Source organism: Hermetia illucens, chromosome 2 (assembly GCF_905115235.1).
Source record: "Hermetia illucens chromosome 2, iHerIll2.2.curated.20191125, whole genome shotgun sequence".
In the NCBI taxonomy this organism is placed as follows: Eukaryota; Metazoa; Arthropoda; class Insecta; order Diptera; family Stratiomyidae; genus Hermetia; species Hermetia illucens.
In genome coordinates this window covers 147,190,614-147,217,442 of record NC_051850.1, presented here as the reverse complement: position 1 = coordinate 147,217,442, position 26,829 = coordinate 147,190,614, and the positions used below count along the sequence as shown (strand labels likewise).

Genomic DNA, 26,829 nt, shown 5'->3' with positions numbered 1-26,829 from the left:
CTCAGCGTGACAAGCACAAAGACACAAACATTCTTGATGACTTTGATTCGAACCATTCGAACTCTGGGCAGCGAGATTGATATACTGGCTCCCTCAACTAACATAATAAAATTGGAAAACTTTAATTGTGCTAGAAGGGATCGTTGTGCGAAGAATAAAGGAAATGTGTGTGGTCGCCATAGATAGATGTTCCGTAAAAGTGCGTTTTCTATATATTCCCATGAGCATTCCTATTTCACATGGATTAAATTGTTGTAAGAGACAAAAATGCGTTTGGGTGCAATCAAATCAATAACCAATAGTTTGATCCAGGAATAGGGGATCACAGCAACCGTTTGTTTCCTAAATATCAACTTGGAAACAAAACTTCCTTCACGTTGTTTGATCGTTGCGAGTTATTTATTTACATAGACTGAGAGTGGACCATTTTTGTTAGTTTAATATTAAGTCCACTCTTTCGTGTATTTATTAATATTACGTGTATTAATTAATATTATAATGTGTGAAGACATTGAAGCGGATTGCAAGAGACTCGAACCAGCTGCCATTTTTGGTTTTGATGGGCAAGTCTCCGGCGGACTGCAATTACATCCTGACCATAAGCACCTAATATTTCCCCTTGGAAATAAATTGGCTGTAACTAATTTAACGAACAATAAACAGAAATTTCTATGTGGACACACGAATACTATTTCGTGCCTGGATATAAGCAAAAGGTAATCGACAACTATTATTGTAGCACGTGCTGAAATTATGACTTTACAGTGGTAAATACTTGGGATCTGGGCAAGTAAGTCAGAGAGGCTTCCAGGCCTATACTATATTATGGGATTGGTGTAAGAATGAGGAGATCACTCGTCACGAGTTGCACAAGGTAAAATTCTTTCTTTTTTAATGTAGCCGAGCTGACTATATCTTATTATCATATTAAGTATTCTAAAAGGAACTCGAAGAATGTCCTAGTGTTCTGTTCAGCCGTTCTCGGCTCGTTGTGAGTATTGTGTTTTCCAGTCCCAATATAATGGAAGGGCTCTAGGTTTGTACCTCTTTACACAATTTGGGTGTCAGTTCTTGACAAATATTGTGCTTTATACGTATTCCGCTAAGAAACCGTAGTCAATAAAAATTGCTGGAAGATTTTTGAACTAGATTAGGTTTACCATCCGCCATCCGATATTTCTACCATGTTTGCCGGTGACCGCCACAACTTCATTCAGAGCAAAGGAAGCAGTTAATTTAATATAAACCATCTTAAGCCTACACCATCCTCAGTTTCTCAAACACTATAAAGATATCTACTTCAAGCTAGTGACTCTACATATCTGTTGCACCGAATAATGCTTTCCATTCCATAACTTTTTCCCTTTTAAACCTTAGTTCAGGATCTCTTATCCTTCGGTTTTTGTTTTCTTGTTAATTTTTCTTAGGCGAAATGATTAAAGGGGCATCTCTATGACTTTAAGATAAAAATTTTAGCCCCTAAAATAGCCAATTTTATATCTTTCTGCTAAAGCCTACAATGTATTCTCATACTTTTGTGTTATAATATAAAGATCTATGGATGCCGGAGGATTGCATCCTTCCAGCAATTCTTTTTCTTCTTGTTATCGGTCACGACTATCCGCATGGATTACTGGTTAAAGCGCTAAGATTTCACGGTGGTGGTTCAAATCTTACTAGTGGCGGAGAAATTTGTTTCTCAGTCAAATCATAATGATAATCGTTGGCGCAACAATCCATATTGGATCAGGGCGTTGAAGAGTGTTAGAGCACTTCATTCGAGACCGTAACGGTACACTAGGAGGCAATGTGGTTAGCATTGCGCTCGCCCGAGATTATTACCCTGATTTGACTCAGGTACTCATTCACAGCTGAGTCGACTGGTATCCGACGTCAAATCACGATACAAATCCCATTGCCGCCAGTGAGATTTGAACCGCGACCTTCCGTACGACAGCCTTGCGTTCTAACCACTCAGCTATCCGGACAGTTAAATCATGGGCAAGCGTAATGCTGCTACTGGTACACTTCAAAGCCCTAATCCAATTGAATTGTTGTGCCAAATATTATTAATATTATTATTTTCGGTGACATTCTTTACGCTGCCTTGGCTGGATGACACGAAGGGCAACAATGGACAATGCGATCTTACCTCAAACACCTAGAATGCCCTAATGACGTCTACTTGCTCTCTTATCGAGCACTATAGTCCAATTTTTTAGGAACGAAGCAAACAGGAGAGATTTCAGATAAATATGTACCAGTAAAACCAATGTTCTCGCTGTGACAGGCCATCGCTCAAATACTATTTCCATTAATGGGCGAGAGCGTTTATATATCTAAAATGCGTTGTTTCTAGCAACGGCAGCATCCAACAAACTCCTTTGTTCTATCGAAAATCTGAGAATGTAAATAGCTCAAAACCAATACCAAATTAAAGCAGTTCGGCACCAATGGTCGCTCTATGTTGCTATATGAGAACTTCTCGTGGAAGGATACCGAGGTTACCCTAAGTTAAGCACCACTCCGACTGACTACTATCTCCAGACATTCTGCAGGTGGCACTCTTGATCTGCATCTGTATCTTCTTCTTTTTCTTCAGCATTTGTCCCGTTCACAAGCGGGGTAGGGTCTGCGTGATCGGTTTCGCCATTTGGCTCCATCGAATCCACATCCAGCGTATCAACCCAAAATTGTTTCGGCTTACCTTTTGGTCGTTTCGACTTCGATGTTCACACCAATCTTGGCAAGTAAATTCTCGTTAGCACGAATTGCGTAACCATACCATCGTAGATGCCTCTCTGGCAATTTTTCCACGATCGGTCCAACCCCATAACGATCGCGGATATCCTCATTTCGGATGTGATCAAAACGTGTCACGACACTAGTCCAACGCAACATCTTCGTCTCCATTACCTCAAGCCGCCATTCATTGTCTTTTATAGTTGGTCAACCCTCAGAATGATCTGCATCTGTATGTGGATACGAAAAGAAATCGATCCCACAAGAGGACCTCTACGGATGACGTTTGGCGTGTTTTCATATTAATCCTAAAACAAGTTACTCCTATATAATTCCTTGACTGCTGTGCTTAAGTCGGCAAAGTCTGCTCAAATTACCGCCGGTACTCATTGGTTGTATTATTGTGGAACAAGTTCATTTTAGTATTTATGGGATTCAGCCCCACTTCTTATATGTTTTCTTTAATACTTTTGTAACTTTTTACATACATATATTTCCGACGTAGGTCTTCCAGAATAATCTTCGGCCTAAAAGAGTTCCTACATAGTTAACTTCTGTCTCTTATATTAGAACCATACTTTGAAGCCTAATGTAATTTTCTAGTGAATGGTACTACAGTGGTCTTAGCTGAATTGATCTTCAGTCTTACTGTCCTGCACCTATGGCCAATAATCTTTAATCTTCGTTGGATTTTATTAAGAAATCCCCACTTTATTACTACTGGCTAATAAAATATCAGATTTATAGTGTTTAGAAGTTGGTTCACAACGTTACTCTACCTTGTGCTCATAACCAGAGTATTGGTTCGTATTGGTAACTATTAGCCTATTTTCCTGCACTTTGTCTATCCAGAAAGTAAAGTTATGACCCCTTTAAACGAGGATGTTCTGAATTTTCGTTACTTTCTTCATTTTATTTTGTGAAGAAGTTCATTTTTCAACTGATACAGGGCAGTTTTCATTGCTTTCCTGCCCGGTGTACACTTCTAGTCAAGCGGTTAAGGAGTGCCGCCCCAGGTACTCGAGGATGGCCATCAGACCCGACTCTACAAGGAAATCATCCGAAGTTGTTCTTGCCACGAAGCCACACTGGAAATTGCCCGGAACCATGGGAACAAGGATCCCTAAGTATTTGCTCTCATTCAACGCCGTAACAACCGGTATTCGGTCTAGGCCTGCCGTAATAAGGAACTCTAAAAATCCTGGTTTTGTTTCGAGGTCCACAAATTCGACATCCCTGAAAGCGGCGGAGTCTGCCTCGTCTTCTATAATACCTCGATATATATCGCCCTTATAGACTTTTCGGGTGGAATCATCCCCATTTATATGAATTAAGTGACCCGCACACCGCAACCTATTGAGCCACATTTTATCCACATTCACACGGTTATGGTATCGCTCATAGATTTCGTCGTTATGTAGGCTACGGAATCACCCATCCTCATATAGACAGAACAGGTTCTTTAGCTTTTGGTGCTAACATTATCACCATATATTTTGTCTTGCCTTCATTGATGTGCATGAAGCCAGTTTGTACGTCTCGGGTCGTTCTTCCCATGATGTGGATATCGTAAGCATAGGCCAGTACTTGGGTGAAATTAAAGTGGATGGTACCTCTCGCATTTACCTCAGCCTCACGGATCACTTTTTCCCGGGCTAGGATAAAAACGGTGCAACGTAGGGTATCTCCTCGTTTTGTCTAAGACCGGTTATTTATGGCTGGCCCCTTGTGGGAGTTTCATTGTGGTTATGTCCATATGGCGGGCAGAACTTATTGTGGACTCAGCTATCAGATGCTCACGTTAAACCACCAGCACCCTGACGTTCGATATGTATGTTGGCATGGATCAAAATTATTTCTAATGTACTTATCCTGGACTTTTTCTAGGTTCTTCAGTGCAAACAATATATAATATAATAACTTCTAGGCCTATTAGTGCTGGAAAAATGTCATTTGCTCTAGGTGGTATTAGTGGTTTAAAGGTTACTGTCTGTTACCTTGGCTCTTAAGCAAACTTTTTCCAGTTTTCAGTGTATCTCATCATAGCAAATACTATGTTCTCTAAGAGTGTAGTATTCTATACAATATAATACAGGATGAGATCCTGGGAAACGATTAGTGGGTATACCTTACCGTCTCTTACGTCTACTCTTGGCAAACGTTCCATGTGACACTTTTTAGCACTAATTGGGAAGTTCGTTATTACTTCTAAAGAGATTTCCAAGTGTGTCATACTTTTTCATAGGTTGAAGTATGATTGGTTGCAACTACTAAAGATCTCAATGTTTGGTACCAATTAAACCTGGTGGTTTACCTAATGCCCTTACAACAGTTTTTGAAATTTTCTCGTTTCATTTCCCTATTTCCCCGTCTGTGTGTATTTAGGCTCTTATTAAAGTCTTCTATTTGTCTGTTTCTAATTCTAATATGTTCTGGGTTCCCCTTCAGTATTGTTACATAAAAATCGAAGTCTGTTCTTCCGGAATTGCTTACCATTGTTTCTATTCTAAAATTAGATTTTATTATGCCGTAGTCTAGAAAGGCTCACTCACCGGTTCACGTTATATCAAGGACTTCTAGTAACAATTGTTGGTGGGTCTCTCACTTCTTAAAATTAAGAAGACATTCATCTCTACGACTGGTGTCATTGTATCCCTAGATCTCCTTTTGGGTGTTGGCAGGGCCATAGAGAGAAAATCCGGGCCCGGGGTAAAAATTATATGAAAATGATGCAAGTCTCCTGATATTTTCTATTCCGAGCATCTGAGAAAACTCCAGGCACAGGGGAAGGCCCTCCTTTCCATCCATTTCTCGTCAGGCCTGAGTGTTGGCATCAAAGCCAATCAGAAATGGTAGCGACTTTCTGTCGCAATATGTCATCAATTCCGGGATTTGCTTCAATAGAATTCAGGTGTCATATCCTGCGAGGTGGCTTGGTGCCACGTTTGCTTTCGCCAAACATATTTCGATCCCTGCCAGGCCGCAACTAGTAACTCGAAAAGGCATATTTAAATACTTCAAACTGTTTTTTTTTCAGATTGTGCAATTGGCTTTTGGTGAAAAGTATCGCCAGTCACCTTCATAATTTCTCGTGGCAGACCGTAAATCTGCCCTCCGTATATTAGGGTTTTCAGCGAGAACTATCTCAATCGGGAAATCACTTCTGAATTTACATCTGACGCAACCATTAGCTGGTCGTTTGTTGGGATTTTTCTTGTACTCGGCATAATTCTACCAAAGCCCAATAATTTTCTCCATTGACATGATGTATATGTAATCTATTCATATATGACTATGCACCATCGTTCACAGTTTTTTTAAAGACGCTTCAGCTTCCCTCAGAGCTTTGCTTGCGCTTCTTCTGGACTGTTCTGTGCCATGTATTCCTGGGATGATCTCGTCAGTCATCTTGGGATAGTGGATTAAATTGCATGGCTTAACCAGCAATGGAGTTATCGCTCTTTATCAAATGACATTCTACCTGGTCAACACTGGCCTGTACGGCGGCGAAATTCTTGGTTCGAAATTATATCAGGATAGCGCGACCCGGTAATATACCGTCCCCAGCGAACATAGTCAATTCAGCATCCTGTCAGCTCAGCAGTTTAGAGTTAATCTTTGAGTCATTTTAGTCATTATGTCGAAAGCGTATGCTATAGTACATAAGCTTCATTTTATATTCCTTATAAATCCACTCTATGATAAGGAATTTGGTTTTGCCCTGGTTTCTCACGAATGGGTTTTTGATCTGAATACATCTTAGGTAGAATTTCTTGCCTAATAGGGTTGACTGCACTAGCATAGCTAACGCTGATATTGGTGCTGCCTACTTTTGATCCTGATCTACTCGAGGCTTATTCCCCTTGAGTTAAAGCATACTTTTCTTAGTAGTATTCCCCTTTTGTAATTTGATCTTCACTGCTCCTCTCTTTTTTCCCCTCTCTGAACCTTTGTAAAACACAATCTTTCAGAGAGCGCAAATCATACTTGACTCAAAACTCTGTTTTCTTTCTGACAGCTGCAAACCCTAGCTCAGACGTACTTTTGCTGGTCTCTAACTTTTACTCGATGTTCTTCCTCAGTTGTGGTCTTCATGAGCAGTCAGTGTTGAACTTGACGCTGGTGTCTGACCGTCCAACTTCCTGCTACTTCTGGTTTTGGTCTAGGGGTTCAAAAGGACTTTCGTGCCATACCTTTAAGTAGCATGGTAAGGTTGACCCAACTCACTGAAATATCAGTAAGGCGCCGTTTTGAGTGCATCCATTTAATTGGAACTTCAGACTATTCAATAGGCACGATTCGGGTAAGATTCCGGACTCGAGTGGGCACCAGGTTTTCTTATTTGCTATAAATGCTTTTTCAACCATATACACTATATCTAGGAGCCAATAACTATGTCTAGGGTCCTGGATTGTCTGTATTAAAAATTTTGGGGGTTCTTGGGTTCAGGGAAGTAAAGGTGGCGGAATGAATGCGAATGTGGTGTCGAATGTATTCCTCTATGCCTGGATAAGAGCCATATTAAGTTATCGATAATACTGAAGAAAATGGAGGCGTTCAACATATATCTAATTTTGTTTTTTTAATCATCCATTATTGTATACAGATTGAAATAGAGTACCATTTTACGTTTTGTGGAACTTTACCAGATCTGAAAGAAAAGACAAATGATACAGTTTATCCTATTCTCATTAACAGGAACGCGTCCAAGCTGTCTGTTTTACAAGCCAAGATCAATTTCTTGTAAGTCTAGGTGGGGAGGATGATGGTACTCTTATTATTTACGACATTGAAATGAAAACTCCTATTATTCGAACACCGGCTGCAAAAAGAACATCAGGATCCCCATTAACCCTTCTTCCATTTCACAGGAGTTCCTCTATTTTTATTGTAGCTGGAGATAGTAAGTCTTATCAGCATTTTTTTTGGTTACTTTAATTATTAAATCTTTTCAGGACATTTACGGGTGTGGACTATAGAAAGAGAGAGCCGAAAAATGCAGGTCTTAGATGCATCCCTTGGTAAAATACAAAGACGCTTCACAGGACTTCGAATTAGTGAGGATGACCACATTCTCTATGCTGGAACAATGAGCGGTGATATACTTAAGGTTCGTCTGAATATAACCTGCGAGAAGGATTGCGAAAGAGATAACCAACAAGCCATTTTGCTGGGATGCTATGCACGTCATAATCCACGAAAACCGAAGGGAAAAGATTGTGAGAAATATGTTAATGGAGTTAGAGAGGTTTACATTGTAGGAAATGGTCAACTGTTGATTGGAGCCGGTGATGGTAGTATTGAATTAGTTGAAGAACGTAACGTTGTTTTGAAGGATTACAACAGTCCTACGTGGCCGCAGTTCAAAAGTGTGAGTTTGCTAATGAGTTAGCGATTGCTTTGTGAACCCTTTCTTGGCATGATTTTCAGATTAAACATACGAAAGTGAATGGTGCAGTAACTTCTATCACTAAATTGTCGAATAGCATTTTCTTAATTGGAACTGACAACAACGAGGTCTACACTTTGGCGCTTCCATCGTTCGATCTGAAATTGCATAAAACCTGCCATAAGGCCACAGTTTACGACATTGTCTTTCCAAAGTAAGTATATTGGGATGTTGAAAAGGTTACAAGTGAAACCTTATATGCATCCATGTAAATTTTTGTATTGTACTCTGTACATGCCGAAATTGGCGGACCGCGGGGATATGAAATTGAATTTACGACATTGCGCTTAAGGTCAAGAACTTAATCCCCGATAAATAAATTACTACACATCGCTAAACGAAGAAATTAATTTAAATTCACAATCATCTTGTGCTGCAGGGACTATCCTCAAGTTTTCGCAACAGCAAGCTATGAATGCATTCGCATATGGTCGACAACACGCCTAAAAGAAATTTTACGGATAATGGTGTACAATTTTTCGGCAGCCTCAATTGTCTTCACGAATGATGGTAGCAGCATAATCTCAGCATGGAATGATGGGGTAATTCGAGCATTCACACCAATTACTGGAAGATTGATATTCGCAATTCCAAATGCACACAATAAAGGTGAAAATGAATTTTAGTATGTCAGAATTGAGTATTAGCAAGTACGGTGACTTAGTCCTACGGCGTTTCTCTTTTTGGTGGTACTGGGTTGAATAATTAATATTTAATCATGTATCATGTTACCATACATTGTAGATATACTGAGCATCATGTGCATCTATACGCATATAGTATGAACTTTTATACCATACTAAGCAAGGTTTTGCTTTGATGATGTAATACCAGTTTCTTCCTGCGACCTTCCTGTAAAAGCAATACATTCCCTGTAACCCAACTTTGTTATTGGTTGCCAATACTAAAGGCAACTTCAGGATAAATAATTCTGAAAATTGAGTTCTGATCAATGCTTCTGCTCAGAGCCGTAGAGAAAAAATCCAGGCCAGACGGAGACGGAGACGGAAACCCGGGCCAGGCTTGGGGAAAAAATTATGGGAACCCAACTGCTGTCAATTCTTTCCATTGAAATTTTGTATTCCGGGCTCCCGAAAAAACTCCGGGCCCAGGGGGAATCCCCTCCTTTCATAAGGCCTGCTTCCTCTATATCAAGTACACTAGATTTCTACATGCTTTTAAATTAACCATAGAAAATAAAATAATGAGAATGATGTAATGCACTGAGCTTTCTATGGCCCTAAGCATCCTTCCGTTTTGCATTCCTCGTAAAATAAATGCAATTTCTTCGGCGACAGGATGTTCGGCAGTTACAATATCGTCAAACGGGAAAGTCCTTGTCAGTGGAGGAATGGAAGGCCAAGTCCGAGTTTGGAAGATCGAACCGCATCGGCAAAGTCTCGTGGGTGTCCTTAAAGAGCACTCCGGAAATATTGCTTCTGTAGATTTCAACAAATTCGATACGGAAGTTGTCTCGGCATGTAGCGATGGAACTTGTATAATCTGGGATATCAAGTACTCACCAACTACTTACAGTTGTTTGTATAGTAAATTAATTGAATCTTTATTTCAGTCGACTAACGAGGAAGCATGTGCTGTATGCCAACACTCAATTCAAATGTGCTCGATACTATCCTACAGGTGTTCAGATAATTGCAGCAGGAACTGATAGACGCATTAGTTACTGGGAGGTATTTATTAAGGAATTATTTCAAAGAATAGAGTCGAATTTAAAATGTGGTTGACTAGGTGTATGATGGCACCCTTGCACGAGAGGTCATTGGATCACCAAAAGGTTTCATCAATAGCCTCTCATTGAATCAAACTGGAGAATATTTCATTTCTGTATCTAATGATCAGACAGTAAAGGTAATTTTGAATCAATTTTTTTTTAAATATGTTGTTTTTAGCACATGTACTGGTCGTCAATCAAAGTATTATTGTTTTTGATCAAAAAGAGTGCCTTCCTGATTTCCACTTTTCTCGGATTTTGCTGGATGGATTCGATCAAAGTAGATTTTCTTGTACCAATAATTTACCTACAATGTCGTCTATCTAAGCTGATTGTTTCGCTAAAAATCACGGATAATGAAAGAATACGTATTCTGGGTTCTCGTCGCGGTATTCTTCATGCCCCATGAGTCTGAGGCTAAGATTATAATTGACCTCATAGTGCTTTCTCTGCAACTATGCATGCATGGCAGGGATTGTTTTTTAGATCATTCATCACTGTTGATATCTGCCGATAGATCACTTCTTTCGGCGGTTCTCATTCACGATGGTAAGGTACTCGTGCAGCCATGATAATGCATGCGCGCCATTTCCTTGCGGGGCCTGTTATATCCGCCATGGTCGTTGTGAGAACCGTACTCATAGTGGTTGTTATGTTGCAAGCAAAAAGACTACATACAGAAGGAGCAGCGGCAAGGGGGCACAGAATATTGATGTGTCGATGTCACCTAGATAGTTTTCTTGTATGTGTTTCCTCATCCTATCCCAGCATTAAACCAATGTATCCGAACGGTTAATCTTGGATGCATCCACTTACTTATTTGCTCCTCACTTCCTAGGAGAGTAAATGTGGATCATTTGCCGAGAATGTTGTGCGTGTTTGCTTCCACTAAGCTTCCTATAAATTGATCTTGAAAGCATCATTCATTCAATGATTCCATTAAGTTCCATTACCATTAATCCCTTTAGCTCTCACTGGGATATGGGAAGCTATAAACAGCTAAGCAAAGTCTGTTGTTATGACAGATGCTGCCACTTGCTCGCAACGACTCACAACTATGTGCTCGCAACCACGAGGGCCTACACCAATGCACTGCATCACATACACGGCACCAGCCCTTATGCGCGCAATTTTGCCCGCGCAACTCCCGTCGCGGTCGAACGTATGAAAACTTTTCCGTCTCCTTAAAATTTCAAAAAATTGCGTTGGGAGTTGAATCTTCTGTCTTTTTGGTTGGAAAGATATTTCAATTGCTGCTTCAGAATGAAATTCTGCGTCTATCATCACGTACTTGACGGTAATGTAGTTTCCTATTCAAAAACGGGCAAAACTTCTGCAATTCGATTCAATGCTTTCTAACGACGTTTTTACAGCACTGTTTGCTTCACAAACATGAGGATAACATCCTTGGTCCGTCAAAAGGCAAAAAAATGGGGATGACACCCCGGGCCCGTAACAGAGATTTTAACAAAATTAGATTGATGGTGTAATTTCGAAAGAGCCAGTATAATTTTCACCCTGAACCTAGATTTTATTCTTTTAATTCTGCTCGAGATGCTTTGCCACCAGTGTGATATCGCTAGCGCAACCAGTTACCCAATCGTGATGGGTGTCTATGTTCGTTTTGTGTTTGTTTCGCTACTTATCACTTGCAGAACATTAAACGTGATGGTCATGGAACTGAAGCACAGTTTAAGCGTATGGGTACCCTAGAGTGGGGAGGAAACATTAATCAGCTACAGTGGTTTTTCTGGAATCGATAGAGTAGTTCTCCAATAATGTGCTCAGTATGAAACTCCATGGGAAACCTGCGAAGGCAGCACACTTCTTGAATCTGTCATCATCTATCGTCATACTTTGGGCCAAATCAATAACCAATTTGGTGATCTCTTTTTACGGAGATCTAGTTCTGATCTTATGGGCCTCTTCTGTCATTTCTATAGGATGTAAAAGAACGTTAGTCCACTTTCAAAGCAGAATCTTAAATAGCATGTAAAAGGCAAAATGGCAGGGGAACACCTTCTTCTTCTTCTTCTTATTGGGTCACCGGGAAACGCTTGATGACAGGTATGCTGACATGAATGAGTTTACGAAACCCGTAAGGTGCAATTCCACCAAGGAAAACCAAATTATTGTGGAGCGTTGCATAATGCAATAGTATAACTTGATAACGGTTATCTAGATAGCGCTCAAACACTCGGGGTAAATGAAATGATAAATTAAATGAAAAGGTTTCAAATTCAGGACTTCTCTTATTTCGGCTTGATGTGGCTCTAATATATGGTAGGTAAATACGGGGTACCAAGGGCTACAAGGTAGCCCCTCTATGTTCTGTTGAGGTTGGACTCGTGAGAGTTCTGATTGATGTTCATGCAAAAGAAATGTGTTCTGTTGCGTTTTCCAACCGTGCTTAACGCTTATAGGCTTGTAGTTCCTACTATTAGATTCTGATATTGACAGCGGTCACGAAGCGCTCCATCGTAACATGGGAGCACCTAACGAAATTTCTGATATAGAGAAGAGTTGCATTCTATTAGCAGCTAAACGTAACTCAGGAGAAACTTCCTAAAGATGACATTGTGATCGCGATGGATGAACTGAACGCCAAGGTGGTTTCCGACAACTCCTTCCTCGGATATGTGATGGCTAGGCAGCTTTCACTGCCTCATCTTTGACGAACTACTGCATAAGTCCTTTGTGTTTCAACTGACCGCAAACGAACATTTAATCAGATTAACTACTTAGCAGTCGGTTTTCCTTAGGAGATGCGGAACGAAAGGGGTGCTGACGTTCTCCTCATTATCAGATGGTCTCCTCATTATCAGATGGTCGCTTATTTTTGTTTGGATGTCACGACGTCTTTCGCTTACAGCAAAGCGTCGGTCTCCAACTCCAAAACGAGTTCTTTCCGTGATCTGGTTGTTGTCCAGTAGTGGGAAACTTTTCTTGCTGAGTGAACAACAGAAATTTGCGACAACCTGCTTAGAAAATTGATGAGCACTAGGCCTGCAAGGGACCTTACTGGTAGGTTAGTCGTCCTCATTGATGAACGGTTTGAAAGGTGGGACGAGAACTTCCCCAAGATTTTTAATAATATGGCAAGTCATCATAACAGGGATACGAGCCACTCCTTGAAATCATGAAATCATCTTTGTCATCAAGAACCCAACCAAAGTAAGTCCTGTAACTTGTGCAGTGTTGTAAATGGATAAACCCTAGGAATCTATGATTTTTAACTATTGAGTGAAAGAAGTCGGTGATCGCCAAGATTCTGGCTCCCGTGTTGAGTGCTAAAATTACAGGATTATTTACTTGTTCCTTACATTCATAAATATATATTATATATTGTTTTCATAAAACCTATGCGAGGCATAGCACACCAACCAATCCTACGCGCCATGGTTGCCGATCTATATCATGGCACGAGACTTTTGTTTACATTTGTCGTCAAAGCCAAAGGACTTGTATGGTAAAAAGCAATTTATAGCCCTTGATATTTTCAATTTGTTGATATAACTAATTTCTGCATGGTTCGTCTGCACTAAAGAGAAAATGCATGTTCATTAAAAGCTCTAGTGTCTGGCCAATGGATTCTATCCAGGTCCTCTCTTGTCTCCTCAGAAAGGATCCACTTCTGTTGAGTCGCTTATGCTTTCGATGGAATAGTAGAAGCCCAACCAGAATCTCCTCTTGACAGTGCTCTCTTACCAATTTTAACGCTGTCCATGTTCTTATACGTCAGCTATTCCTTTTCTTTGGACTGGATTGGAGGGGGAACCCTCCTATCTTTTATTTGAAATAAGACTGTACTTCAGTTTCACTAGCATGGAAACAAATCCTGTAAAGGGATAAGTGTGTAGCAGCAAGAAAGCACAAATTTGAGCACAAACATCGGTAATAGCCGGGGTTTGGGTCGGGGACAACGAAATCACGAGGCTGATACTTCATCAAATCAGTCAGCGCGGTTAGTCTGCCTACAAGGTATTGAATATGTCTCTAGGCAGTTTTCCGGGAGCAAGGAGGTTTCGAATTTACTACAGTAGTAATGTTTTCCTTGTTGTGTTTCTTGGAGCAGGACACCATATAAGCAACTTCTATAGTCTTATCTAGAGTCTACTCTTGAATCCAGTTTTCATAAAGTATTAACGTATTAAAATTGATTATTGTCAGTAAATTGATGTAAAGATTTCATCAAATTTCATCCTGTCGATTCTTCCGGGCTTTTGGGAAGAGACTCTTCTTCACGCAGTCATTTGCGGAAAATCTAGCGGTGACGGATGGAAAGGCTAAACTAGCTGTATTCACTAAGAACAGTAAGTGAGGCAGAAGAATAGGATAGGATAAAGTCAAATGCTAGCTTGTTCAATATCAATGGAGCAAGAAGCTACACATCGGAGGTGCAATTGCCTAGGTAAGCTTTGAATTTTTGAAGGATTAAAAGGCTGACATCCGGTGTGTGAGGCTTTTCAGCCAAGGTATCAGTTGCGTTCTGCATGTGCACAGGGAGAAGTGCACCGCGAGCTTGACTCAGCCAAACTGGATGATTCACTTTTAAGGTTTTATGTAAAACAAAGCTTATTAAAATCGATACACTGTCTCCCTGTCTGCGTGGTTTGTAGCGTTTTGGTTGCCCTGGGTTTTAATGAAACGAAAGGGTTGTTTTTTGATTACGGGCAAAAACAATTTTTTTGGTATGAAATGGAAATCTTCAAAAGGCACCCCACAGCGTGGAGTTTTTACATTATCCTTGGCAAGGCCATACCATTATTCAGTTAGCAGTATCACACGATAAAGCCTCATAAACGTGCACGCCCCTATAGAGGAGACTGCAGAGTCGGAGAACGATAACTTCTACGAGGCAGTTGAGCGGACCCTCGAAGCCTGTCCCAAGTATGATATCGAAATCATATTTGGAGATTTCAACAGTCAAGTAGGAACGGTGATACGTGTCACACGAAATGGTTGTTGGAAGTACCTGGTTTGCGCGGAAAGCAGTCCGCAAACATACCTGGGCGTCTCTAAATGGGACCAATTTCAACCAAATTGACTACGTGCTGACTGGACGCCGCCACCTCTCAGCCTTGATGAATGTCAGAACATATAGGGAGGCCAATATAGACTCGGACCACTATCTCGTTGGCATGGTGCTCCGAGCTCGAATTACGACACCACCTACAATTCCCTCTGACAATCAGGTGAGAGTGAATAGTGAAGCTATCCACAACACAGCCCTCCGCGACACCTATTTGAGGGAAATGGATTCCGCAATAACCGCAGTCAACAGAGATCCTGGAGATGAAGCATCAACAATTGATCTTCACAACCACCTGAAGAACGTTCTCATTGATACGGCCACAAAGGCACTTGGCCCCAGTCGCAAAAAAAGTCGGAATGGCTTGTTTTCGGCGATGAATGTATGCTAGCAACGGAACGGAAGAATACCACATACCGAAGACGACGGACAAATACTACCATCACCAAGTATAAAAGAAACAGTCCGTGCAATTCATCGGCTTAACATGGAATTACAACCGAATTAGTTAAATATGGAGGCGACTAGTTACACCAAGTGGTTCATCAACTTGTGCTCAAGGTATGGGACAGCGAATTAATGCCTGACGATCGACAACGAGTCATTATCTGTCTCATACATAAAAAGGGGAGATATTACACAGTACAGCAATTATAGAGGTATCACGTTGCTGGGTACCATCTATAATATATTCTCCACTATCTTGCTAGGCCGGATAACCCCATACGCTCAGAGCATAATTGGCACATACCAAAGGCTTCACTCCAGGCGAATCAGGAACAGATTAGATTTTCTCTGGAATATGGACACCAGTTGCACCATCTATTCATCGACTTTAAAGCCGCCTATAATAGCATCGCCAGGGTAAAACTGTACACGACAATGAGAGAATTCAGTATCCCGACGAAATTGATAAGACTGACTAGGCTGACCCCGACCAATATGCGAGGCCAGATAAAAGCAGCAGGATCACTTTCGAGACCATTCGACATCAACAACGGTCAAAGCTCTTACTGTACAAGACAATGATCTTGCCAGTCCTCAAGTATTCCTCGGAGACTTGGGTTCTTAGCAAGAAGAACTACGAACTCCTGGCCGCGTTCGAGAGAAGAATCCTCCGAAGAATTTTTGGCCCCCTACATGAGGATGGAGGATTCCGTATTCTACATAACGACGAAATCTATGAGCGATACCATGACCTTGTGGATAAAATCGATACTATGACCTTGTGGATAAAATCCGGCTCAATAGGTTACGGTGGGCGGGTCACTTAATCCGCATGGATGAAGATGATCCAACCCGGAAAGTTTATAAGGGCAATATCTATGGTAGAAAAAGAAGACGAGGCATGAGATAGAGCGATAGTGTAGGTCAGGACGCCAGACAGCTTTTATGGATATCGAATTGGTGGACCTCGGCGCAAAACCGGGATGTCTGGAGTTCCTTATTAAGATAAGCCTAGACCGGATACCGGTTGTTGCGCCGTTGATGATGATGATGAAGGCCATACTCGCCATGGGTCCTTTGTCACAAGCATACTGCACGTGTTGTTTAAAACTTCGCTTCGTATCTATCATCACAGTATTTGGTGGCCGGCTTGGAAATGATTATGTGATTGCCGATTCTAATTCAGGAGTAATTTCGCTTTTGGTGCTTTGCGATGAGGACCGCTTCCGTTTTTTCCTCCGCAAGTGCAAATCCAGCGCTCTCTAACCAGGCCTTAATAGCACTGATTGCTTCACATGAGTATAACTCAGCATCCTCTAGATGTTTCCAACTACAACCAATGCTACATCATCGGCGTAACCCACCACTGGCTTTACAGAACCCGTTCTGCCGATCTGAAAGGCCTATTTGGATCTCAATAACCGGAAACAACGTATTGTAGATTACGCGCTCTAACATTTTCCCCATAGTGTCTAGAAGACATATGGGTCTACAAGAGGGATGGCTCACCTGAAAGTTTACCAACCCTAGGCCAGTACCAGCTTCGGTCGCTTCATGCATGCAAACGGGGATGTAAAAACCGATTATAGTCATGAATCAGTTGGGTATCAAATGAAAGATCTCGATTAGTGCTTTCCGAAGCTGAAATTAGTTTTGACGTAAATTGCAAAATGCGCGAGTAAGGAATCAAAATGTGCAGACTTAAAGTGAGACAGGACTCATTTCCGGAAACTACCCAATCCAAAAATCTGAAGAAAACAGGATAATGTCATGCAAATAAGATGCTGACATCATGATTATCTACAGTAATTGATAGTTGAGTGAAATATTAAATTTCCATTTATGAAGAATCTACTACTCTCCAGCCACCAAATTAAAAGGTCTCGATTAGTACTTTCCGAAGCCGGGGTTGGAAGGGATTGCAGAGAGGAGTAATTCGGGGGTCCGAAAGGGATCAGTTCCTTCAAGGAACCGTCCTACCCAACCCAAATATCTAGAAAGAAATATGGTGGTCCATGCCCATTAAAATATGCTTATGTAAGCAATACACAAAACCTTTCATACCTGAAGCGTTCAGTTTGTGGTTTCCCAACTTGTTGGCTTCTTTTGTAAGTGAACTTGTTCGCATTTGCTAATAATTTTGAACTTCTAGTTGGAAACATATGAGGCTGACTATTATCAATACAGTGCGTTTCAGATGAAATTATTTGTGTAAATATCTTTTAAAAAAATAGAGCAGAACTGAATTTTTAACTACGTACAGTACACACAGAACCTGACATGCACTCAGTTCCTCACATAGGGAAACACAAAAACGTTTATACTTGAAGCGTTTAACTTCCACCTTTTGTGGATAATCTTCTTGCAATGGAGTAATGAAAACTACCGCTCGATGGCATTCGACGCTATCCTATTGTTGATTTATGGGTAAAACGGAAAGCAACTAGCGACGCAAAAAAACTTGATGCGATTGGCAAGTAAAAAAGTGATTCTGATCGTGCGAATTATTTAATTTCCAGAATTATCTTTGAAAAGACATAGTCTGTCAGAGATGATTCGTCACCTAATAAACAAGGGTCCTCCCCCCAATATTTCGGGAACCACTTGTCCCCGTCTATTAGTATCTCTTCTTTCTGCTCTCTTAAGGATCAACTAACAGATTTTCGTTTTCAAACTGTAAATGTTCTCACAATAAAGAAAAAGGATAATCAGAAGTTTGATGACTTGTGATCCCAACCTGAGAAGATTTTTAAATAAGCCAGCATATCTCTGGCTATTGCAAAGCGAAAGAGAGAAGCCAATTTCCAATACCTAATTCATTGTTTATTTCATTCAAAGCATTAAAATTTCACTTAAAATCGTCTCTGGGGGACGGGCTGTTGTTGAGGTTGTTGCTGCTGTGGTTGTTGAGAATATTCGTCCTGTGATGGGTGCGCTTTAATATATTCAATTGCGCGCAAGACATATTCTGGAGTCTTCGGTACAAAATCGCCTGTAGCTACGTATCCATTTTCATCAGCTGTGTATGAGATACTAACTGGAGTTCCTTCGGGAGAGATCCATGATGCAGATCCAGCATGAGCATCAGCATTACCTTGAGCGTTGACCGCGATACCATTGCTGGTCTCGAATGAATAATGGAAAGAGCCATCGGGACCAACATCATTGGCAAGACTTCTGATTTCGGCATCTCTATCGATATTATCGGCAACCACTAATCCAAGAACTACAACGAAGGCAATCTGTAAAATGAAAATTATTGTTGCCTAAGTACTTTTGGTAATAGTGGTTTAATTGTCTCTTATTGCTATCCAACAACTTAAAGAACTTACGATTTTTTGCATGATGCTGAATTGTGTTATTTTCACGGATGAACCCAAGCTAATGATGAAGATGGGTCTTGCCTGTAGTATTTATATTAAATCGAACGATGGAAAAACTTACATTTCAGGCTGACCCGTCCATGTCGCCTTGCCGGCCGGTATGTGAAGGTCAGCCCAAATGTGATTCTTTATCGGAATTATTTTTTTGGTGATGGAGAGTAGCCTTTAAAATCGACATGTTTAATATTTTAAAAACGATGTAATCAATTTATATCAATCTCAGGGTGATATCTAGAATGTTTAAAGGAGGTGACACTATCACATCTTTCTTTTGTAGTCCTGATGCAGAATATTCTCTATAAGTGTGTAGTATTTCAAAGTCTGTTTTTAGAGATAATACTATAGAATACTCGTAAATATCGCTGTACTTTCAATGTACGCATTATACTTGTATGTTACTTGGCAGAATAATTTGTTAATTCTGAATTCTTTAAGGATGAGTGGAAGATTACTATTTAGCACCTCTTATTCCTTGCAAAAGATACTTTATATTGGCTGAATGAAGCAATCTTAGCTAATTCTTCGTCACATATCCGAGGCTAATAAGATTTTTCATATGTTGCGCATCTGAAATAATGGATAAAATATGTCCTTCGTGTACTACTCGCACTTTCTGATATCTCCGTCTATCGGTCGCCACCGAGTCGCTAACTTAATTTTTTTAATCAATCATTAATCTTAGAAAACCTGTTTCCTAAGTAAACCATATCGCAAGGCAGCATTTCTAGGAAATGTACTTTATTGTAAACTATCTGTTAAAAATCTGTAGTTATCACATGCATACATCAAAACAATATTGCTCAAGAGAAGGAAGAAAAAAGCTATTTGACCATATCTATTTTAGCTAACCTTGTCCAAGGATGTTAGGAGAAAAGATACTCGGTATTTCCCTGTAACCACCCTAATGGAACATTAATCATCAACACAGGTGAACGTACCTCATTTGCATATACACATGTTATGCCTATTATTTATTAGAAGTAAACAAACATTGGGTAGCAAAACAAGATGTTCCAGAAGAGGCATAATTTGAATAGCCATATACATGCATTTCCAAATGAACTCCTCAAACAACACCCGTTGTACACTATTGTCCATTATCTGCAGTTGCATAAGTGAAATTTCAACCGGTTTTATTAATTCGCCGGCGATTTGGTGCATCATCTTTCAACTCGTAAAAAGATTCAGATACAAGATTCATTATGTGAATGGTGCGTGGGCAACGAATTGGTCAGGCGTCCTTGATGATAAAAAATCGTTTTTTGTTTTCATATGAAAATATTGAAAATTAATTAAAACTGTTAAAAATTTCTATATAAAATTGGTGGCTCGCTTGCACAGGCTCAGTATGTACTGAGATGTAATTGACTATTGCTAATTTAATTTTCAAAGTGGGTGAGCGGTTATCGAATTTTTAAATTTTATTCCGAAAACTATGTCACTCCATCCATAAAGACAATTTTTTTACTTGTGGATTCCTAAAGATACTTGGAGAATAACGCCGTCTCCGGCAATCTGCTCCAATTCGCGCCGAGATCCTCGATAAATCTAAACTATTCTCGACTGTTCATCGGCCTTGCTGGTAGTGCTATATCTGGCAGCAAGAGTTTAGTTATGTCAACTTTATCTAAACTTACTGCCACTAGGTGCCTCAACGTCAAGCACAAGATCTTAATTCTAGATTGTTCCCTAATGACATGTATCAAATTATAATGAAATCTTGGAACTTTTAAACGACAAGATACCAAACGTGTATTTAGTGTCATCTATACATCAAAGGCATGCATGCACTTTACCCTGTAAGGAGTCTACAGTCTAGCAATGAAAAAAGTGTAGAATATAGTCACCAGAAAAACACTTACTAGCAAGCACACAACATTCTGTGCAATGAAGATAATGGACAATCTGTGAGGAGGTCTCCAAGGTTAAATCGATATATATAGGCCCATGGAGAAAAAATCCGGGCCGGGGTGAAAATTGTCCCGGATTTTTTCTCTATGGGCCTATATATATATCGATTTAACCTTGGAGACCTCCTCACAGATTGTCACAGCAATGTCAAAGAACGCAATCACGTGCGGTGTCCTATAACGAACTCCGTCAAGTGGAAAGGCGGCAGATAAGAAGTCGAGAAGTACAGGAAGTAGCCGCACTAAATGCAACAATTTTATAATAAGTCAGCAGAATGAACCCGCATAAACCTCGATGGTCATCCTGCAGTTACAAAGAAACGAATCTAATTTCCGACCGGTGTAGTGTCCGTGGCTTTATGACAAGGGCGGTATTTCAATCACTTTTTCCAAGGGCAATCTGACAAGAGAGTATTTTCTCTTTTTCTCCCATTATAACACATTTTAACACCCCTTAGCTTTCCATATTAATAATAATAATCGTTGACGCAACAATCCATATTGGATCAGGGCCTTGAAGTGTGTTAGAGCACTTCATTCAAGACCGTAACGGTACACTAGGAGGCAATGTGATCAGCATTGCGCTCGCCCGAGATTATTACCCTGATTTGACTCAGGTACTCATTCACAGCTGAGTCGACTGGTATCCGACGTCAAATCACGATGCAAATTCCACTGCCACCAGTGAGATTTGAATCACGACCTTCCGTATGACAGCCTAGTGCTCTAACCACTGAGCTTTCCATATTACTCCTCTCAATTTTATAATTCCCATCCCGACACACATTTATATCCAACATTTAACATTTAAAATAATTAAAAAAAAAACTTGACAATTGGTCGCTTTCCTTTAAACCGAAGAATCTATTTTCATTTGAACAAACCAATATTTATTTATTAATAATTTTCTAATGATCATCATCATCATCGACGGCGCTACAACCGGTATCCGGTCTACACCTGCGTTAATAAGGAACTCCAGGCACCCCGGTTTTGTGCCAAGGTCTACGAATTGGATATCCCTAAAAGCTGCCTGACGTTCTGACCCAAGCCATTGCTCCATCTCAGGCAGGATCTGTCTCGTCTTTTTTTTTCTACCGTAGATATTGCCCTTATAGACTTTCCAAGCTGGATCATCCTCGCTTTGACCCTATGGTGAGACGTTTCGAGCGGAACAGTCTTTGTAAGCTGAAATAGGTTCTGTTGGCAGCCGTGCACATATTTCATCGTTATAGCTGTTATCGGTTGTGAGTTTCAACCCTAGATAGGAGAAATTGTCAACGGTCTCAAAGTTGTATGTATCCTTATTGTTTTCGTTTGACCAGTTCGATTCGAATTTGTTCTTTCTTTGGTTTTTGGCGCTGAAATTGTCACCATGAACTTCGTCTTGCCTTCATTAATGTGTAGTCCGGGATATCACGCCGCCTGCTCGATCTGGATGAAGGTAGACTGTACATCTCGTGTTGTTCTTCCCATAATATCAATATCGTCAGCGTAGGTCAGTTTTTGGGTGGACTTGAAGAGTATGGTGCCACACGCACTTATCTGCATCGCGAATCACTTTCTCCGGGGGCAGGTTGAAGAGGACGCATCAGAGGGCAACCCCTAGTCTTAGAGCATTGTTGATGTTGAATGGTCTTGAGAGTGATCCTGCTGCTTTTATCTGGCCTCGCACATTGGTCAGGGTCAGCATACTTAGTCTTATCAATTTCGTTGGGATACCGAATTCTCTCATGGCCGTGTACAGTTTTACCCTGGCTATGCTGTCGTAGGCGGCTTTAAAGTCGATAAAAAGATGGTGCAACTGATGTCCATATTCCAACAGTTTTTCCATTGCTTGCAACACAGCGAAAATCTGATCTGTTGCTGGTTTGACTGGAGTGAAGCCTCTTTGGCATGGGCCAATGATGTTCTAGGCATATGAGGCTATCCGGCCTAGCAAGATAGCGGAGAATATCTTATAGATGGTACTCAGCAACGTGATAACTCTATAATTGCTGCACTGCGTGATTTCTTCCTTTTTATCTGCGGGACAGATAATGCCTCGTTGCCACTAATCAGACATTGATTCGCTGTCCCACACCCAGTTGGTGAACCACTTGGTGTAATTGGTAGCCTCCATATTTAACTAATTCGGCTGTAATTCCATCGGCTCCTATGATTTTAAGCCGGTGGAGTGCACGGACTGTTTCTTCTATGCTTGGTTTTGGCAGGCTTTGTCCATCGTCTCCAGTTGACGGGACCTCCAATTCGCCGATATTTTGGTTGTTGAGCAGTTCATCAAAATATTCAACCCATCGCTCCAATATGCCCATGCTGTCGGAAATCACATTTTCCTCTTTGTCTCGGCAGGATGAGCATCATGGTGTATAAGACTTGATCCTTCTGACTTGTTGGTAAAACTTCCGCGCCAGAGGCGATTGTAGGTGGTGCTGTAATTCGAGCCCGGAGCACTATGCCACCGAGATAGTGATCCGAGTCTATATTGGCCGTCCTATATGTTCTGACATTCATCAAGGCTGAGAGTTAGCGGGGTTCAGTCAGCACGTGGTTAATTTGGTAGAAAGTGGTCCCATCTGGAGAGGCCCACGTATGTTTGCGTACCGCTTTCCGCGTAAACCAGGTACTTCCAACAACATTTCGTGTAATACTGCTAACTGAATAACCCGCAATCCGTTACCATTGTATCCCTACGTAAGCTACGGAAGCCAACGTATCACCTGAATACGGACTCCGCCTCTACTTGACTGTTGAAATCTCCAAGTATGATTTTGATATCATGCTTGGGACAGGCTTCGAGGGTCCGTTCAACAGAAGGTGTCCTTCTCGGACTCTGCAGTCTCCTCTGTAAGGGCGTGAACGTTTATGAAGCTTATATTTCTAAATTTGCCTCACAAACGCAGAGTGGATAGCTGTTCGCTTATGTTTTCCAAGCCGATAAAAGCAGGTTTCATTTTTTGGCTGACTAAGAAACCTACTACGAGTTTACTGGATGGCCACTATAATATATGCTGTAGTAGCTCTTCTCCAGGAAACCAGTCCCTGTTCCGGTTCGTCGTTGTAAAATCCATCATGTCTGAGGCTCCTTCTGTGGCTTCGTAACGAGCTGTTTTCCGTGAAGGCTTGTCAGCCGTACCCAACCCCCAACCTGGAGGACTAGTTGCTACAACAAAGTTTTTAGGTGCGGCAGAATCCTTCTCCGTCTACAGCTTTTTGTTAAGACCTATACTATCCTTTGACCACCACACAATTTTCTAATGATGCAAGTGCAAATTGACCAAGTAAAATGTTCGTTGACCCCTTAGCTTGCACACAAACTTGCCCAGATTTCATATTATTGAATGTAGACATTCCTGGTGCTTGCTGCGTCACCTCAGAATTTTGAATTTTAATATCGGGGTCAACAAAAGTGAAAATTAGCGGGATCGGGACCGGCTGATGAGGTTGGCAGGTCTGATGCACTAAGTGCGTATTTGGGTCCAAGGCTGGAAGTCCAGCCAATTGCTTTCGAATCAATCCTTCAACTCATGACAATGTAAGTGCGTCCATCGCCCTTGCATCCTGCGTGGAAGGATCAACCATACCCTATCCTTGTGGCCTCACGCCACCGTCAATCAACAAGGTGCGGAGAAGTGGAAGGAAGACGAAGTTGATCGGAAGTCGGGGAAACCCAAGGAAAATTTTAAAATATAAAAATCAACATTATGCGCTAAAAGCAAAAATAAACAATAAATTCGGCAAAAAAAAACGAAGAGAATAATACGAAAAGAAAAGCAGAAATTATCTAACCAAGAGAACCAGGCAAAGAGAAGAAAATAATGTAAATGACTAAAAAAGAATCAAATCAAATAAACCAATTAATCAGACATTCGAAAGAAAAAAGGAGGTCTTCCTTAGCCCTAAATTCTCAGTTCTCTGAGATACATTGCCGAAGAATTCACGGGTGGCCAAAATACACACAGTGCTTATCAACGAAGAAACTTCAATCGAATTGCTCCCCGCCGCAAAGTATTAGGTGACTAAGACAAATTAAAAAGGATCGTGAGAATTCAACCATCTTCGTTTAGAATCCGTGAACAAAGTGAGGATTAATCACTAAGGCCGACTGCCTCTATCAAATGAAAGATTCATCTCGTCCGTTACTTCATCCCGATAGGGAAGAAAGAATATTCAATTTTTCAATTAAAATGAGGGAAGAGATGCCGTGTCACATAAACAGGAAAAGACATCGCACAGAAGCTTAGGTGGTAATACCTTACAAGATATTGCCACACAGACCCGTAGAGCCAGAGAGTTCTGGAAGGCAATCACCTATGATACAGTAAGTCCCACCCAACACATGAAACGACCAGCTCTTGAGGTATACTACCAAGGACAGGGCAGGGTAGGTAGGCGCCATTTGTAACGATAGAATGAGAGGGGCAATGGTCAAAGGACCGTCCTAAGTAACTGGAGACGAGGGCTATACCAAAAACCTTAACAAATAAGACGAAATTGACCGTGAAAGTCCGCCCGCAAATATTGAACGTCCATCAAATTGTTCCGTCGACACGTGCTTGTAAGGTGTCCTTTGAACACGTCGATCTCTCACGTGTCATTATAAACGTGTCTTCTTAACCGATGGGTGGGTCCGCACGCGCGATCCAGAAAGATTTCATGGCCAGAGGATATCAGGGCAGAGCGGAAAACTCGAAGACCGCACTTAATCATATATCTGAGGCAGGAGAAGCATCGACTAAGGACGCGGTCCATCGTGGATCTTCCCTTTCGATCACGGCAGCCGGGTACGGTCGACGCACGCGATCAAGCCGTTATTTTTTTTATTTTCATCTTTCACATACGTTTGTATGACGTTTGCCAAATCCCAGCAAGTCATCGCAAATTCAAACGTGTAGATAGTGTTTGGCTTGGTTTTTGTAGATTTACAAGCGTTTCCACCCGATCCTATCGAGTGTCGGTTTTTAGACAAATCAAAGCAAACTTGCTTGCCTGCTTAGAAAACAGTACCGTACTTGGTGGATGGCGATGTTTAGTCACCAAGATCAAGCCAAACTTTTGCGGAAGTTTGGAGTTTACGGCAAGTCCCAAAGTGTGCAGCCATCATAAAATCATGAAAAAAAACTTGTGTCTCGATGATGGCTGAGGCAAATTCGTTAATTTTTCATCTGTGTATTTATCATCAGCTTGGATAAACGAACAAATGATTACAATAGTCAACAAGGACAGCAGTTGCATTTTACATGCATTCATTAGTTTGTATTGATACAAGAAGGAAATAGTTGCACAAACTCCCATCGGGATGCGCGGAACGGCGCACATGCCCAAGGACTTTCTTCCACCGTACAAACTCGAGGCGGGAGACGAGTGTTCTTGGTTTCTACTATGCCGGTCGGAACGCCCGCTAATGAATCGTATGAATACTTTCGTAGTAAATGTATGGAACAATTTTTTTTGCGTCTGACACATGCAGTGCTGGACACGCTAGTCGTTGGATAGTATGAATACTTTTGTCTGTGTTTTGCTGGACATGCTAGCTGCTGCATCCTATGAATAGAGCTTTGCACGTAGATATAATTTTGTACTAACATTTTTCGACTTTCTTTTCATAAACACTCAATATATACATAATAATGAGTCTATATAAAACGTTTTCCAATTTCTAGCTGTGGGATTACCAACAAGCTGTTCCTCTTTGCTGCGGTTACGGGCATGCAGCTCCAGTAGTAAGTTGCCGCTTCAGTCCTTGCGGGAAGTTCTTTGTAACAGGTAGCGCTGACGGGGCCGTTATTATATGGGATGTCCCCAAGGTATCTCCGACACTATCCAATATAATTTTTTCTCCCTAATTTGGACTTGTCATTTCAGGAGTATTGGCCTAAAGAAAAAAAAGCGGAAGATGTCATTTCAGTAAAATCAGAACCGACCAAGCGGAAGCCCAGCAAGCCTAAAATTGAAAATATTGAGCAAGCTGAGCCTGACAAGGAATCCCGGGATTTAGTTTGTTGTGAGTGTCCACCAATTAATATGAAATATGTGCCACAAATCAATATGGCGTATGGTTGTTAGATTTAGTTCTCCTGCGTATGTATAATGTATTTGCTATTCTTTTTTTAAAAATAAAGCCATTTTTATAA

At 41.0% G+C, this 26,829-nt stretch overlaps 2 protein-coding genes across 2 annotated transcripts; one reads left to right on the top strand and one right to left on the bottom strand.

Annotated features, from left to right (window-relative positions):
- Positions 1-356: 356 nt before the first annotated feature.
- On the top strand, positions 357-26,829 carry LOC119648336 (cilia- and flagella-associated protein 52). The gene is made up of 11 exons (XM_038050030.1): positions 357-716; positions 766-874; positions 7,441-7,645; positions 7,698-8,113; positions 8,173-8,345; positions 8,571-8,800; positions 9,490-9,706; positions 9,765-9,882; positions 9,941-10,060; positions 26,359-26,502; positions 26,561-26,829. The coding sequence occupies exons 1-11, from the start codon at positions 499-501 to the stop codon at positions 26,759-26,761; spliced, it is 2,151 nt and encodes a 716-aa protein (XP_037905958.1). The 5' UTR covers positions 357-498; the 3' UTR covers positions 26,762-26,829.
- LOC119648337 (pupal cuticle protein Edg-78E-like) lies at positions 18,204-18,895 on the bottom strand. Its single transcript, XM_038050032.1, has 2 exons — positions 18,735-18,895; positions 18,204-18,644 (listed from the first exon to the last, which is right to left on the bottom strand). The coding sequence occupies exons 1-2, from the start codon at positions 18,744-18,746 to the stop codon at positions 18,255-18,257; spliced, it is 402 nt and encodes a 133-aa protein (XP_037905960.1). The 5' UTR covers positions 18,747-18,895; the 3' UTR covers positions 18,204-18,254.